Below are 16,405 nucleotides of genomic sequence, written 5' to 3' on the forward strand. Positions count from 1 at the left end.
ATCGAACCCAGGAGAGAGGTGGTGGGTGCTTTGGGAGGAACGGTTGGTGAAAGGGCTGGAGGGAGGCAGCATGTCTGGCCTCGCAGTAATAGGCCTTGGGTTACTGCGGGTAATCCTGTCTTCCTCTTGTGGGATTAGAGGAAGTCAGAACATGTGTCCTCCTTGCCGTTTTTGCAAGGGGGTAGATGTTGGAACAAAGGTGCTTTGAGGAACAGAGGCATGATTGGCTTACGGTTGCACAGCTGCTTAATGGCTGAAACTCAAAATCAGAAGAAATATTTAAATCAATCTTCCTGATGTTTCAGCCATGAAGAATGTGCCACGTGCTTTGAATAGCACTAAAGTAGCCACATCCATCAAACTGATTAAAAAGCACCTGCAGGTATGATCATGATATCTCAAAAGTAGACCATGAGTACAGTGGTGAATATGTTAGGGTGGAGACTCTCAGATCTTAATGTGGCTGGCATCAAGTTCACTTTGAGTTGTTGCTGTAGTTATGTGCCATGGAGTTGGACCTGACTCATAGCGACCCCTCCTTGGGTTTCCAAGGTGGTATCACTACAGAAGTAGATTGCCCCATCTTCCTTCTGAGGAGTGGCTGGTGGGTTTGAACCACCAACCTTCTGGTTAGCAGTCAGGTGCCCTAGGCACTACACTACCAGATCTCCCCAGGTTCATTTTAGGGGGCTTAAATGAACAGATGTCTCTGTTGTACATTCCAGGCTCTTATCCGAGCAACTGCTGACAAGTGACATCTGCCACGCAGAGAGGTTGAGAGGGGAGAAAGGAAGCTGGGGTTTAAGGGCTGACGTTGTGTTGACTGATCAAGGATGTCCTACAGCGAAGTGTTCGATGAGGAAATAGCCAAGCCATGAACTGGAGCTGCTTGATGAACTTAAGAAACTCCAGCAAGACCTCCAAGTTGATGAAGTTTGTTTTAATAGCCCCAGGGGCATTAAATAATAGGAAAATTATATGCTGAGGTCAATGTCAGAAGCCTACTCACACTTGCAACTTTTGCGGTTTGTCTTTGCTTCAGATAAACAACCAGTTCGAGACTTGACCTATGTGTTTCAAACTTATTTGCCTTAACACTATGACAGAATGAAATGAAACAGGTCTAGGGCACTGAGGTCTGGCAATGCTGTCTGTCCACTAGGAGTGAGGTAATGGGAAGAGTTGAGGCAGGAAGAAAGTAGCGACAGCAGTAAGCCCAGCAAGTATCAGTTTAGGGATGAAACATTGAAAGTAATGAAGTAAGGAGCCTGGACTTCAGAGATTTCATACAGACACGGAGATCTGGGTAGGAAAGCCAATAGGGTAATCTTATGAAGGATGACATGGTGGGGACAAGATCTATATAATGAGATGAGAAGAGTACTTTAAAGGCTCTTCTGACCAAAAACAAAAAAGCTCCTCTACCTACCTACTAAGATTAGTACTGGGGTTGCCTCTTCTTCAGAGCTATACATTTTCAGTGGGTTAAAGTATTATGTTGTTGGGGAGGGATGGTTAACCCATTAGTGAAGATTTTCTTTTATATAGTTAGTTCATTAGCACTAGTTTTCCTCAAGCAGAGCAGCAAATTTTGAGGAAATAGAATCCAGGATAGGGAAAATTTCAGCACATTCTCTCTGGTTGAGGACCACTCTTTATTGTGTTGCCCAATAGAAGTGTTGTGAATAAACCCTGCAGTCCTCTAAGTTATGACTCCTCACACGGTAGTTACTGTGATCTCCATACTGCAGATTATGCATCAGAGATCTAGAGGGGTTAAGCACACTTGTCCAAGAGCATAGAACTTGACTGGACTCCAGATTTGAACATAATTGTCAGGCTCTAAAGCCAGTTTTCCCTTTCACCTATGTACTACACTAATTCTAAGGAAGGGAGATGGCCTGAAGACAATATGTTCCTATGTCATAGTTTGAAAAAAAAAACAAAAAAAAACTTGGCACAAAGAATCCTTTACCAGGCCAGACAGCAACTTGGAAAGCATTTGGGACTATCTATAACTATTCAAGGGAGCTCTGGTAGCATAGTGGCTAAGGTACTTGACTGCTAACCAGAAGGCTGGTGGTTTAAACCCACCAGCCACTCCTTGGAAGGAAGATGGGGCAATCTACTTCCTTAGTGATACTGCTTCGGGGTCTCTATGAGTCGGTCTGACTAGAGGGCACATAACAACAACAACAACATAACTATTCAAAGAATGTGTAAATACACCAGGCTGTTTTTCATCAGGAGTATTCTCTCATTCCTATTATATTCTTCAGTTTTTACTTCCTGGCGAGGGGGAGGGTGGGAGCGCAAAGCAGTGAGCAGAGAAAAAGAAAATGTTTAGAAGTAATTGCATATGGACTTTCCCCAAAATGACAATAGAAAATGCCGCCATTTGTCTTTGAATAAAATGAGTGTGTGGGCTCATTTGCCCGCCCCCACCACCACTATTTGAAAGCACAGCAGCTCAGTTTTCATTTTCTTTTCCCTTCAAAATGCCCAAAGGGACCATATTTTTGTTTAATGACCTTCAGGATGATTCTTCAGAAATCTGAGGCTATCAGAGTTGGAAGCAATGCGAAAATAATTGTGGATTATTATTGTATGACGACAGTGGCAGCTGGGCTGGGCTTTTTTCTCTCAGTTCAGACTTTCTTCTTCATTTTCCCAGAAACCTTATATCCCAAGGTTTAACTCAGAGGCAAATCTCATATAGGTGATAAACTTTGCCAGACATGGTATGTAATATAATTTCAGACAGACCCTTAACTGTTCTTCAGAAAGACCCTAGGGGGTGAAACAGCCTTATATCTAAATGCCCCAGATAGTATTACTTTTTATTTACTCTCTGACAATGTGTGTGGGTAGTTGTATTGGACATAAAGCAAGCATAGCTCTTAAATATTATACCTGTGAATTTAAGTGCCAGTTTTTGTGTTTTGTTGTCAAAACTCCTGCTAACATAAAAGAAAAAAAAATTGTTACACTGAAAAACTAATAAAAGGAGGCACTCACTCTCTCGAATCATTTACACACACACACACACACATACAAATACACACATGCTCAGAGCTGGGGAATTGAGAGTCAGCATGGATTCTACTTTATGTGCATTCTCAGGGTGTGTATGTGTGGGGAGGTGGAGAAGAGATAGATGCAAATGTGATATAGACCATCCATGGTGGGGAAGGTGGAAAGTGCTCTCAACTGTTCTTCACATCATCTGCTTCATAATCAATTTCTTTTATTGCTTCAACCAACTGTCTAAGAATTTAGATGATAAAACTCTTTTTGCCTTGATTCATCAGCACTCCCTTGCAGTTTCCCTCTTTGCCTCCACTGATATTTGTACAGCATTTGGCCCCCACTTTGGTTGGACATAAGGAACTCTGGTGGACCACTGGTTAAGGTATTTGGCTTCTAAACAGAAGGTGGGTGGTTCAAACCCACCAGCCACTCTGCGGGAGAAAGATGTGGCAATCTGCTTCTGTAAAGACTTACAGCCTTGGAAATCCTATGGGGCAGTTCTCCTCTGTCCTGTAGGGTCACTATGAGTTTCAATGGCAGTGGGTTTGATGTTTTGGTTTTGTAGACTTATTGGAATAATATTTAAACTATAACCTGAGAAAATTCCCAAAAGGCAAAACCACTTGGCTGAATATTCTCAGATATATACATGAAAAACCAAACCCTTTGCGATTTTGTCAATTTTTACTCACTGTGACTCTATCAGAGAGTGTTGATCTGTCCCATAGGGTTTGCAAGGCTGCAATCTTTACAGAAATGGACTGCCACATATATGTCCTGTGAAGCAGCCAATGGGTTCAAACCACGACCTTTTGGTTAGTAGCTAAGCACTTAACCACTGTGCAACCAGGTCTCCTTTCTTAAACAAAAAAACAAACTCACTGCTGTAGAGTCCTTTCTCACTCATAGCGACCCCCATTGTGTTTCCAAGGCTGTAAATCTTTACGGAAGTAGATTATCCCATCTTCCTTCCACTGAGCAGCTAGTGGGTTTGAACCACTGACCTTCCAGATAGCAGTCAAGTGCCTTATCCACTACATCACCAGTGCTCCTTTATCATTCTCTAGATAAGTGTTAAATATTACATTCTAAAGAAGTTCAATCCTGGTAGCAAGACTCTCTTGCATTTCTATCAGGAGAGTAGGAAAATTGGCTCCAACACTCAAATTTTATTCTTTGGTCATTTATTACTGAACTCAGAAAGTAAGTGGATGATATCTTCATGCTGTTGCTATGAAAAGTGTGTCCTCATTTTACCTAGCTATGTTTTTACAGAACTCCTCAGGTCTAATTTTCTAGGCACTATTGTTCCACCCTACATACACATATGCACACACACACACACACTCTTAAATGGATCTCTTGAATATGAAGAGCAAGTCTCTGGAGAAAGTGTTAGTTTGGTGCGTTCTCTTCCCCTCCCCCCCCCCATAAGGAGCTCTAGTGGCTCAGTGCCTAAGGCATTTAACCCACCAGTCACTCTGCGGAAAGAAGACTGGGCAATCTCCTTCCGTAAAGATTTACCACCTCACCACCTCAGAATCCCAAAGGGGGTTTCTATGAGTTGGAATTGACTCGTTGGCAGTTCTTTTTCTTTTTTTGGTTTATAAGGGGTAATTAATAAAATCGTTATCATTGTAGACTTGTCATTCTAAAAGTATTGTGAATGAATAGTGCCTTAACTTCCCCTAGAGTATACTATATGGCTAAATGAGTGTTGTGCTCTTAGGACTTAGAAAATAGCTCTGTAAAATAGAAAGTACCAGGACATTATAATAATAATTAGTTACTTTTAAGATTCTGCTGTACCTCTTTGCATTTGGGGGACTTGTATACTTTTCTGTTGACTTTGTTTTTTTTGCAGTATGCCTTTAAAAGGGCATGTGGGGATCAGCCTTTTCAAGTGGCTTTTAGTGTGATAGTTGTGATGTTTGAATTGGACACAATAGGATACATTTGTGATGTTGTCTAGTCATTGACTTAACTTATTAGTTATATATTTTGAAAATTAAAGAGCAGAAAAAAACGTGAGCATCCTAACTTGCCAGTACTAACGCTTAGTGATGTGAATTTTTTTTCTTATTTGCAACTATTTTCTGTACAGGAATGCAAGCCAAAAATGTGGAGAAGCATAATAATACAAAAAGGAAATGCGCTTCTAATCCAGGAAGTCCAAGAAGAAGATGGAGGAAATTATACTTGTGAACTTAAATATGAAGGAAAACTAGTAAGACGAACAACTGAATTGAAAGTTACAGGTAGGAATTGGTTCTACCAAATTATGGTAAATGAGATTTTAAACGTAATTGGGTTTGGAAAGAAAGAGGTTCCTATAGAGAGCCAACTTGCTGTGGATTTAGAGCTTTTCTAGAATATTGACTTTGTAGGTTAAGGCTTCCTTAGAATGAGGTTCTGTTGGGCTTTTGCAATGAAATCATCTTGGACTACATACAAAATATCATTTGTATAAAATTCTCCATTAGTGAGTGATACAAATAGTTAAGCGTTTGCCTGCTGACTGAAAGGTTGGCTGTTCAAACCTACCCATTGGCTCTGTTGGAGAAAGACCTGGTGATTTGCTTCTATAAAGATTACAGTCAAGAAAACATTGTAGGGCAGTTCTGCTCTGTGACATGAGGTTGCTAGGAGTGGCTGTTGACTCAGTGGCACCCAGCAACAACAACAACAAAGTGACTTTTAAATAGAGCAAGCCAAGATAATACTACACACCTATATGTTTTAAATCTGAAGTACACATGAAGTGTTAAAGAGAGAAACTCAGAATATTTTTCCTTGGCAGAGAATGTCAGGAAGCCTTTTCAGAGATATAGGTCAGTAGGTCAGAACCAAACACCTTAAAAGATATCCTTGACAAATGGTTGTGCAGGAACCTAAGAAACTGGATGATAAAAATCTACCTGCTACTGCTCCAGAGCAAATCTTGATTACTTTTCCTATTATTGTACATGCCTTAGATGTATACGTGTGTGTGCATGTGTGCCATCTAACCAGCTGGTTAATCATAACATACTCTTATTAATGTTAGGAATATAGATTTCTTCTTATTTTTGTTTATGTCTGACTGACCTTTTAGGGTTAAGGTTAACATTTCCTGAGTCAAGTTCTTTGCTATAATTCAGGTATTTAATTTTTTGATCACTGAAAGTCAGTTGTTTGTGTTGTCTGTGATAGAATTCTAAATGTTAACACAGGGAGTTAAAAAATATTTTATTAGAAAGGAATATATATGCTTTAGTCCACTCTCTATTCTTATATATGACAGTTTTATTTTTTAGTCTAAATTTGCAGAGTACCTTCTCTGAAGGTTGAAATAATTCTTTGAATAAAATTGCATGTTCTTTCCCATGGGGTTTCAAAATAACTACCATATTGGGCCAATCTCAACAAAGATCTGTTTTTGATTAGTCCCTGATTTCCTCAAAGTGAACCGGACTTCCCTCACTCATTCATAGCAGAAGAGTCAATCATAGACAATTACACATTATTAATAATTGACCATCCACACATCCTTGTAACATCATCCCTTTGACAATAATCACCCAGTCCTTATCAGATGATTGCAGAGCATTTTCATTTGGAAATCATTTATTGACATTTGTAATGTTATGATATTTGGTTTGGATTCTAAACTGGACCAGAATGAAGCAAACACTAAACTTGCTTTTTACTGGTTATAGTGACAAATACTTGCTTCTTCACTTTCTTTTTTAGATTCTGAAAAAGTAGCGTTAGAGTTACCCAATTTGTGTATTTTATAAGACATTAATTTACTTGCTCTAAACATTTAGTCTAGTTGAACTATGATTTAGAATTTCATTTGAACTCTACCTTGGCAAAGGTTCTCAAACTAATGTGCATCAGAATCACGAGGAAGCACCCAGGTAAAGTGAAGTTGAGGCTCTTTAAATACAGATTCTCAGGCTCCTCCCTCAGATTCTATCTAATCAACCATTTGGTTAATTATAATATACTCTCATTAATGTTAGGAATGTATATTTCCTTCTATATTATTTTATTTCTGCCTCTCTAACCGTTTGGGAGTAGGGTTATCATTTTGTAAGTCAACATCATTGCTATTACATCAGTCAGTCTAGGAGATTCTGTTGTGAACAGTCCAAACACTATACTTTGAGACACACTAGGTGAGATAATGGTGCAAAAGAAGTAAAAGTCTAAAGGATTCATTTCTTCATGAGCATGTTCATTCACACGGAGAAAACAAAAGAAAACTAATTTACATAGGCTTCAAATTGTTTCCTCTAAACTGCTAAGGGTTGTCACGAGAATCCATATCATTGGTCACAAAAGGAAAGCTGTCAAGAGAATGTGTGGGTAAAGCAACCTCAATCATAGAACATAGTCATTTATTCATGTATCATTTAAATAGAAGTTTATTGAGTACCTATTGCATGCCAGACAATGAGCTGGGAGCTGGAAAAAAGAATTCAAAATGTACTCCTGATTATCATTATTTGTATAAGACGATAGTACTTACGGATTTATTCACACATTTCAAACTTTATGCTTGATATAGAAACAATATGGCTTCTTGGTATGGAAACTCAACAGGTTTCTCTGGAAGGTTCATTCTTATTTGTTATTAAATGTTATACTGTGGTTTGTATGCTCAGTATTGTGAAAGCAATTAACAGATTCTCTCATTATTCAAAATACAAGGTTGAGATTATTTAAGGAATAACCATCTCATACCTGTTTTGAGTTTATGTGCAGGAATGGTGTGAGAATTTCCACATGGGGAGTTCAAAAACATATATTAGAAATTAATATATATGTGGGAATTAATGTGTGAAATTCATAGACTTGGCTAGTTAATAGTTATGTAGATAGAGGCTCTTTAAGTCTGTGTTGCAAGTGTGCGAGTTTTAAAAGATTGTCAAATTTTAACAAGGTCATTTTCTGATAGTTCATTTTCATTGTATCTGAGATATACCTCTTCAGTAAAAGAAGTGCCCTTCTGAGGTGTATAGGTGCAACTTGCTTTAAGATCAGTTATAAAAAGACCTAGATATTTGATCAATTAGAAGGTACACATTTGCTGTATGAAACATTTGTTTTCCACTTGAAAGATTTTACCATGAGAGTTCTTTAAATAGTCAATTTTACTACTGCATTAAGAAAGGATTTAATTTAAATGCAACTTTACTGGACCACTCAGTGTATAAATCATAACAGACAGACCTGTGTGATTTTATTGTGAAAATGTTTTCATTTTCTGTAGAGCCTGGAGATGAGTAAGGGGAAGTTTAATAACACATAGACAGGAAGAATAGAGTGTTTAAGTCATTTCCAAAGATGCCACCACCTAACAATTTAATTTCCCACCACATATTATACATAAGGAGCTCCAGTGGTGTAGTGGTTAAGGCATGTGGCTATTAACTAAAAAGTCCATGGTTTGAACCCACCAGCTTCTTCATGGAAGAAAGATGGGATATTCTGTTTCCATAAAGATTTACAGACTTGGAAACCTAGTGGGGGTCACTGTGAGTCAGAGTTGACTGATGGCAGTGAGTTTGGTTTGGGTATTATATACAGCTATTAACTATTTTAAAGGTTTTTTTTTTTTCCTTTATTCTCACATTGAATTTGTAGTGATAAGGAGAGAAGAGAGGATTGGTTACATGATGGTGAAAATGGAGAGCAGGTGATAATGGAAGAAGGCGGGGGAGAGGAGTGGGAGAGGGTAAGCGAGATAATGGAATAGGATCTCCTGGGATTAGAGTAGAAAAGTCCTCCTTGAGAAGGTCAAAGGCAGACATAAATTATAGGGGCTCCCAAAAATGTACACAAACAGGAAGCCAGCATTAACGAACTAATCACTTAGAAGGTCATTCACCATTCTCCTAGCAAATCATTCACAAATGCATAATTTTATTTTGCTCTTTAGAAATGTGCATTGGCTATTTAGGAAAAAAACAAAACATTAATCTGTGAACCCCCTCCTCCTGATTATTGCAGACCTCTCTTGGGACTCTTCACAGACTAGGGATAATCTCTTAACCCATTGGTGTCTAAGTGCTATGGCTAGAAGAACCCACTGCCATTGAGTCGATTCTGACTCATAGTGACCTTATAGGACAGAGTAGAATTATCTCATAGGGTTTCCAAGGCTGTAAATCTTTACTGAAGCAGATGGACTCACCTTATTCACATGGAGCAGTTGGTTGGTGGGTTCCAACTCCCATCAGTTTTGTGATTAGCAACTGAATGCTTTAACCACTGCACCATCAGAGCTCCTTGCTACAATCAGTTAGAATTAGGGGTTTATTCTCTGGCTATGTTTCAAAGATTTGCTGCTGGGTTTCTATGGAGCAGTAGTAGCAAAACAATATGGAGATACAAAGCTTGGTGAAACTGCGAAGTCTACTTTGGGATCAGTCATTGGTGAAGATGTTCAAATGTATGCATTCAATAAGTGCTTTTAATTTCACTTTGCAAAGGTAAAATGAACTAATGCATTGTTGACAGTGTCATTTAGACTCCATAGCTTGTTAGAATAACCTTCCTCTGGTGTGGAAAATGGTAACTATTTACCCACAGACGAAGCAATTTAACGTTCAGGTTGGAAAACAGACTTTTTGTGGCTCTGACTCTTTGTTCTTTTATGCCTCTAATACTATGGCATAGGGGTGAGGTTGAGGTTAGAAACAACAATGGAAAATAGTAATATGGTGGGGAGTTGGGGGAATAAACGAAGGGGGATTTTGTTTGAGTAATGATAATACAACAGGAGATGTGTCCTCTAAGTCAACAGCTATGATCATAATAGGGTTTCCTAGAAATCTAAGATCTGTTGAAAGATTAATGTGTGGCAGACATTGTGCTTAATTTTTCATTCATTTTCTCATTTAATCCTTGCAATAACGTATGGAGGTGGATATTATTATTGTCCCCTTTCTATAGAGAAAGAAACTTGCCCAAGTAATTTGGTCTACACAGTAATTTACTGATTTAGTAATTGGCAGAGTAGGGACATGAAACTTTCTGATTTTCAAATATAACCTTTTAATCATCACCAAGCGTAAATCATTACAATTTTTCAATCACCAGATAGAAATTGTATACCTTGAAAACAGATGGTACATTATCAGTTACAATGTCAGTCATTCCACTATAATGTCCTTTTTGGGCATTCACTTTTTGGTCTTCAGTAACTTCTGATTGGAATTAAAAGGATAAACTTGACATTTTGGGATCTAGTCCTTAGTTCTCAGAGAGCACCTTAGTTAAGATGAGTAGTAATGGGGCACCAAACTGAGTCAGGTCTTGCTTGGGGTAGTTCCAGGAAAGAAGGAAGGAACACTGATAGGAAAAGCAAGAATGCATGAAAGATGAAATTTGGTAATTTTCATGTTTTGCTGTCATCTAGTCCTACTAATATTAATAAATAAATAAAAAAAAAAAGATCCCTGTAGGTTCATTGCAGTTATGACAATGATTTCAAGCTAATGGAAGTATAACAAAGGAAAACAGTCTAGTTAAACAATGTTGGCTTCGTTGGTAAAGAGCAGTCAATACTTAAGTTTTACAGGGTATTCAGTGACTATAATATTCTAATATATACCTTTATTTTCAAAAAGCGAAATGGGATATAATTTAGGGCATTTTCTAAACTTGTTCAACCACCTTTTTCCTCCCTCGGACTATCTGAGGATGCTGTTTCCAGGGAGTTGGAGGCGGGTTAGGAAAGCAAAGTCATTACATACCAAGTGAATACCCAGCTCTATTGGCATCATGCTAACACAAGATAAAATACTTATTGGGTATTTGCTTTATGTTTTCTATTGTTTGTCTTGATTCACCTGTGAGCTACTTAAGGGCAAAGGTTTGTTAACTCTTCTTTCTAGCTGCCCAAGTGCTAAGCATATACTAAAACCAAACCAAACCCAAGGCCATTGAGTCAATTCTGACTCATAGCAACCCTTTTAAGACAGATAGGGCCCATAGGGTTTCCAGTGCTGTCGATCTTCACAGAAGCAGAGTGCCTCATCTTTCTTCCACAGAGCAACCGGTGTGTTTGAACTGCTGAACTTTTTGGCTGGTAGCTAAATACTTTGACCACTATACCACCAGAGCTCCTTGAGCATATACAAGGTACCCAACAATTATTTGTACCTTAGTTTGGTTTGGTGGTTAGTTGGTTGGTGAGTGCTTTGGTTAGGAACAAAAAAGACAGCTTTATATTTGTAGAGTATGTTATAATTTCAAAGCACTTTCATTTCTAGTATATTATTTTGTTGTTCACAAGAAATTTACGGAGTTGGCAGCAAGGATATTATTATTCTTTGCATTTTTTTTTCAGAAGACTGAGCTATGATTCAGAGTTTAAACCATTGGCCCTGTTTTTACAAGTGATAAATGGCATAGCCAGGACTAGAATCAGCATCTTCTTGCTCTGAGTCCAATACTGTTTATATCCTATCCCACTGTTACTCTATCCCCAGTCACTTAATCCTGGGTGCCAGGCCAGAACAAGAGGAGATACAATCCCAAGAGCAATCCAAAGTTGGTAGCTCTGGGAGCATTGAAATAACCTGTTATTTAAAATGTTCATTTGCCACACCATTCCTTTGGCCTTAAGTATAAATAGCTCTGATTCCAAAAGGAAAAGCCTTTGCTCCTGATGGCTGAATCTGAATCAGCAAAGGGGTAACCCCCTAATCAGTGTTCAAATGCTCCTAACAGCCAAGCAGATCATGTCCATGACTGAGGTGGATTGAGTGTGTGTCAAGAGGCAGAGACAATCTGGAGAAAACGTTAGCCCAACTCAGCCCTGGATTATTGCTGCCTTGTAAGACTGAAGATCCAATACTGCTAGGCTGTCTAATTTTTTCAAGAGATAATGCAAGTCTGGATTTTTATGTGGCAATCCCTGACTTGTAAATTACTATATAGACCAAATAAAACATGTCTATGGGAAAAATTCAGTTTGGGGGCTGCCTGTTTGTGACCTTTGCCCTAAAGGATTTGGTTCACTAGGCTTTTTAAACAGGCTGCTGACTGTGTGGCTTTCTCAGACTCTAGCAGACAGTGGGGGTGGGGGTGGGAACAACCTAGAGTGCAGTTAATAGATAAACTGAGAACAGCACTCAGGAGCCATTCTAATCACACCATCCAATAGGCTGGTCGATCCTAGCAGAGAGTGAAGGGTACAATTTATGGATGTAATACTACAGGAGGGGTATTGACAAATTGATCACTGTATAGAGAAGAGCGATTTAGATGATGAAGCAAGTTGTTCTCAAATGTTACAGAGAAATGAAGACCCCTGGGGAGAAAGCACCCTCCCTGAAGCTGCCCCAAAGCAGTGTGATGTTAAGCACTGAAAGGCACAAATCACTGGCACATGTTTGCTTTCCTTGGTGTTCTCTCTGAGAAAGCAGTTAACGTGTCTGAATGTGCATGTCCTGATTATCACAGAAGAATGTCTCTCATTTACCTTGTGTGTGCCTTAATAAGGAGCGACCTAAGCAGTCAATAGTTCTTGGCTACATTAAGGGAACGTTCACATGACTGACTGTGTATTTCATAATTGACTGTTCTTTTGCACAGTCGCAGGTGCAGAAATCTCATGACCAAAACTGGCTTGCAGCAGCTTCCTTGCGTTTCCTCCTAAGCCTCCCTCCCCCTTGTCGGGTGGCCCTGACCTTTCCTACCCAACCCATTCTGGTTGACCTCTTTGTCCCTTCTCTGCCTCTTTTAAATGCCCTAAAGTCTTGTCTTCTCTGTGGCCCATATCCTCAGATCTTTGCTGTCTGCTTGGGCTAATCTAATACCTCAGTGAGCTAAAGAATTCATGACTGATAATAACCAAAAATGTTTCCCTTCTCAGCTAACATATTTGCAATTTAATAGATATTTCAATTCTGTAAGTCATAGGCATGACTAATGGTGGGAATTTCTGGCAGCTTTGTAGGGCCTGTGGGGGGCCTTTCCCAGAGTGTCACAATGCATACCCTGCAGGTGGCAGCTTGCTCCCTCTAGACACAAGGTCAGACCTACTTATGACTTTGTGAGACTATGAGAGGAAAGAAAAAGCTTGCTTAGAATTAATAGGAAGAAGGGCCTTGGATGTCAGTATAAACAGTGATTTTTTTCTTCATCTTCCGCCACACTTATTTTTCCTTTCCCTTCTCTCCATTATTTCCCTTCTGCCCTCCCCACCCCCAACCTAATGGAAGGAGTTTACTATGCCACAGGGCTATCAATTAACCCTGCTGGTGACAGCCAGGGTCAAAGAGATTGCCAATCTCTGTCCTAAGCAAATGTTTGTCATGTTTCTGTGCCCTACAGGGAGATGAAGGAACACTATTAACTGTCCCATCAGCAGAAAGACTGTCTTGTTTCTCTGCAAAGTCAGGGTCTGTGAGAACATTCATTCCTGTAAGCTTATTTCGCAAGCAGCTGTGCAGGAGAGCAGTTGGAGGACTGGGGGTGAGCAAGTTAGAGCACATGGCAGCAGGATATGGCAAACGTGCCCAATCCAGGCCAGTTCCGCTCCATTGGCTCTGTTTCAGCACCTGAAGTGATCATTGACTCCTTGGCTGACTGCTCTGACTCTGCTAGGGGTGAGGGGAGGGGGTGCTTGGAAAGGGATTGCATTGTGACTCCTAGTGGCTGAGCCCCTGAGATCTAAACACACAGGTTTCCTAGGTCCATTACACTCATTTGTGAGAGAGGCAGCTACCTTGCTCTCCTCCAGGCTGAAAGCAGTAGTTTGAAGGAGCTACTCTTCCATAGGAATAACAACCAGGAGCTTGGTAGGGAGGGAGACCAGCCCAGCCATTACCTAGTTCCACAAGGGTGGATCAGAGGCTGAGAAAACTACCCTTTATTGGGTCCGGCATGGCACTTTACAGTCAGTCAAAACTCACAACGACCTTGGAAGGTTGGCAGTATTTCCCTATTTTATAAGGGAAAAAAAATTGAGATTCAGAGAGGATAAATTATTTGTCTTTGATCGCTCAGCTAGTAAGTGGTAAAACTGGGATTTGAACCTACTTTCATCCCTGAACCTTGCTCTTAAAGTAACCTGCTATAAACTACCCTCATGACTTCTGCACACAACAGAGCTCAATAAATGTTGCTAGTTCCTTTCTTCCAGGCTTGCCTGTTTGCTTAATTTTCTTTCCACTCATCTTTGCCAATGCATCTTTCTTCCACACAGCAGCTGATGGGTTTGAACCACTGGCCTTTTGGTTAGCAGCCAAGTGTTTTAACTACTACACTACCAGAGTTTCTTAGTGACACTCTATAAATGTGGAAATTGAAATTCAGAGAAGTTAAGTGTTTTTCTCAATATTCCACAGTAGCTAAATGATAGTGGAGATGAAGACTCAGATTTTTGTTATTATAATTTTTCCCAAAGGCTGAACCCTTTCCACTAGTAAATTTTTGTAAAACTATTTATTGCTCTTAGTACTATGATCTAACTTGGATAGAACAAATTGTCTTATCTGTAGATAGATAAGCCCTTCTTGTTGAGCAAAAATATCTAGAGGAAGATATTTCTAAAGATGGAGATCAAAATGTCTGACACTTAGTAGATGTGTGACTTTGAGAAAATTAATATACTCCTCTGAACTTCAGTTTCTTCTCCATGTAAACTGAGGATGGTGTCATTATGTTAAGAAAATATATGTGCAACACGTAGAGTGGTATCTGGGAAATAGTACATACTCAATAAATTATATTAAATATGCAATTACTGTCATTATAATAATTACTATTATTACTGGAAAGCTTGTGAAGGTCGCCTTAGAGTCATTTCACAACAAAAAAAAAAAAGCAGTCAGACAAACGGTCTCAGAGAAATTGCATTTATTAATAGGATGCTTCATTTATAGGAGATGAATTAAAAAATAAAAATTAGGAAGTTAACTAGGGGATATGAAGAATTCAAGCAGAGTACCACATAAATGGATATTTCAGGCAGAACTATTTCATTTAAGGAGCTGCAATCATGTGGAACAATTTGTCAATTAAGGTGGTCAAAGCAAATATTGTTGTTCATATAAGCTTTTGTAGCCAACAAAACCTTTTAATGATGTGTGAGCCAAGAGTGAAAGCTGCTGAGACAAAGCTGAGGTGGAAATGAGTCCTGAGGACAAGTCTGTTGAGGAGAATGGCCTTTTCCTGTCCAGCAATTCCTTATGTCATTATGATTCATCACTGTGGTTTATAAAGGCAGTTAAATGGCCTCCTTTGGCTGTCAAATAGGAAAATAACTCATCAGTTCAAGTCCATAAATCATTTCTTGGTACTGGGAGTACTTTATATAGCTAGAAATCTCTCTGTGATGTGGCACTATGCTCCTGTGGTTATCCTGAGGAACAATTGGGAACCACCCTATGCAGAAGCCAAAGTGACGAGATGTATGGACATGTGTCTGCCAGAATAGGAGGTTGATTCCTCTCTGGGCACATTGCCTCGGTCCCCTCTGACAAGCCAGGAACAACACTCACTCTTGGGTCTAGTATATAGTAGTCACTTAAACTATGTTTGTTGAATGAATTAATTTCAATGTTTGTGTGTTTTGAATTCCCTGCATCAGAGCCAATCTACATTATCCAATATTTATCTCCATCTGTTTTCTGGGAAAAGGAGATGGAAAGGCAATAATAATAATATTCAGAAGTTATTCGTTCAATACCCTGAGTTATTTGCTCAGTTTTGATGGTCAAGGGATCAGAACCTCACTGTAACCTTTGGTACAATAAATGTATGGAAAATAATATTTTTTCTGATAAAATGTATGATTAAGATATGATTAAAATCATATCTCAATCATCTAATCTCCCTTGCTCTTCAAATCAAACATTTATTGGTGTCTTTATACCAACATTTTGTGCCAATAAAATTATCTTCATGATGTCATTTAATTTACTTGCTGACTAGTATATGAGGTAAAAGGTAGCAAGGACATTCTGGGAGTTGATAAGTGGACAAGTATTTATTATCTAATGTAGTAGTTATCAACCCTGGTTCCATATTGATATATTTGCTGTTCTTTTACCATTAATCAAATATTCATTGTCCTGGGTGAATAGAGGTGAACTAAAAGAGACATGAGCTTGTAGTGTAACAGAATGGGGAGGGATAGAGATTAAACAAACATGGATAAGTGCATAATTATAAATTGCAATAAATGATAAAAAGGAAAATAACAGAAAGTAACTGAGAAGAAAGTGGACATTTTGTATTGGGTCACTGGGAAAGGTCTACTTGAGAAAATAACATCTAGGCTGAATCTTTTTTTTTTTTTTATTAGGATTTGGGTGAAGATTTACAGAGTAAATTCACTTTTCATACAGCAGTTCACATATACTTTGTC

The 16,405-nt window shown here is 38.9% G+C and overlaps 1 protein-coding gene across 1 annotated transcript in view; it reads left to right on the top strand.

Annotated features, from left to right (window-relative positions):
* Positions 1-16,405, top strand: part of IL1RAPL2 (interleukin 1 receptor accessory protein like 2) — an 809,088-nt gene that overhangs the window by 33,617 nt on the left and 759,066 nt on the right. Inside the window, exon 3 of the mRNA XM_007954221.1 lies at positions 5,135-5,288. Within this exon, the coding sequence (XP_007952412.1) occupies positions 5,135-5,288 (154 nt within the window). The remainder of the gene's footprint in view (positions 1-5,134; positions 5,289-16,405) is intronic.

The sequence above is a fragment of the Orycteropus afer genome, unplaced genomic scaffold (assembly GCF_000298275.1).
Source record: "Orycteropus afer afer isolate SDZICR_OR568_19922 unplaced genomic scaffold, OryAfe1.0 scaffold00447, whole genome shotgun sequence".
Lineage (NCBI taxonomy): Eukaryota > Metazoa > Chordata > Mammalia > Tubulidentata > Orycteropodidae > Orycteropus > Orycteropus afer.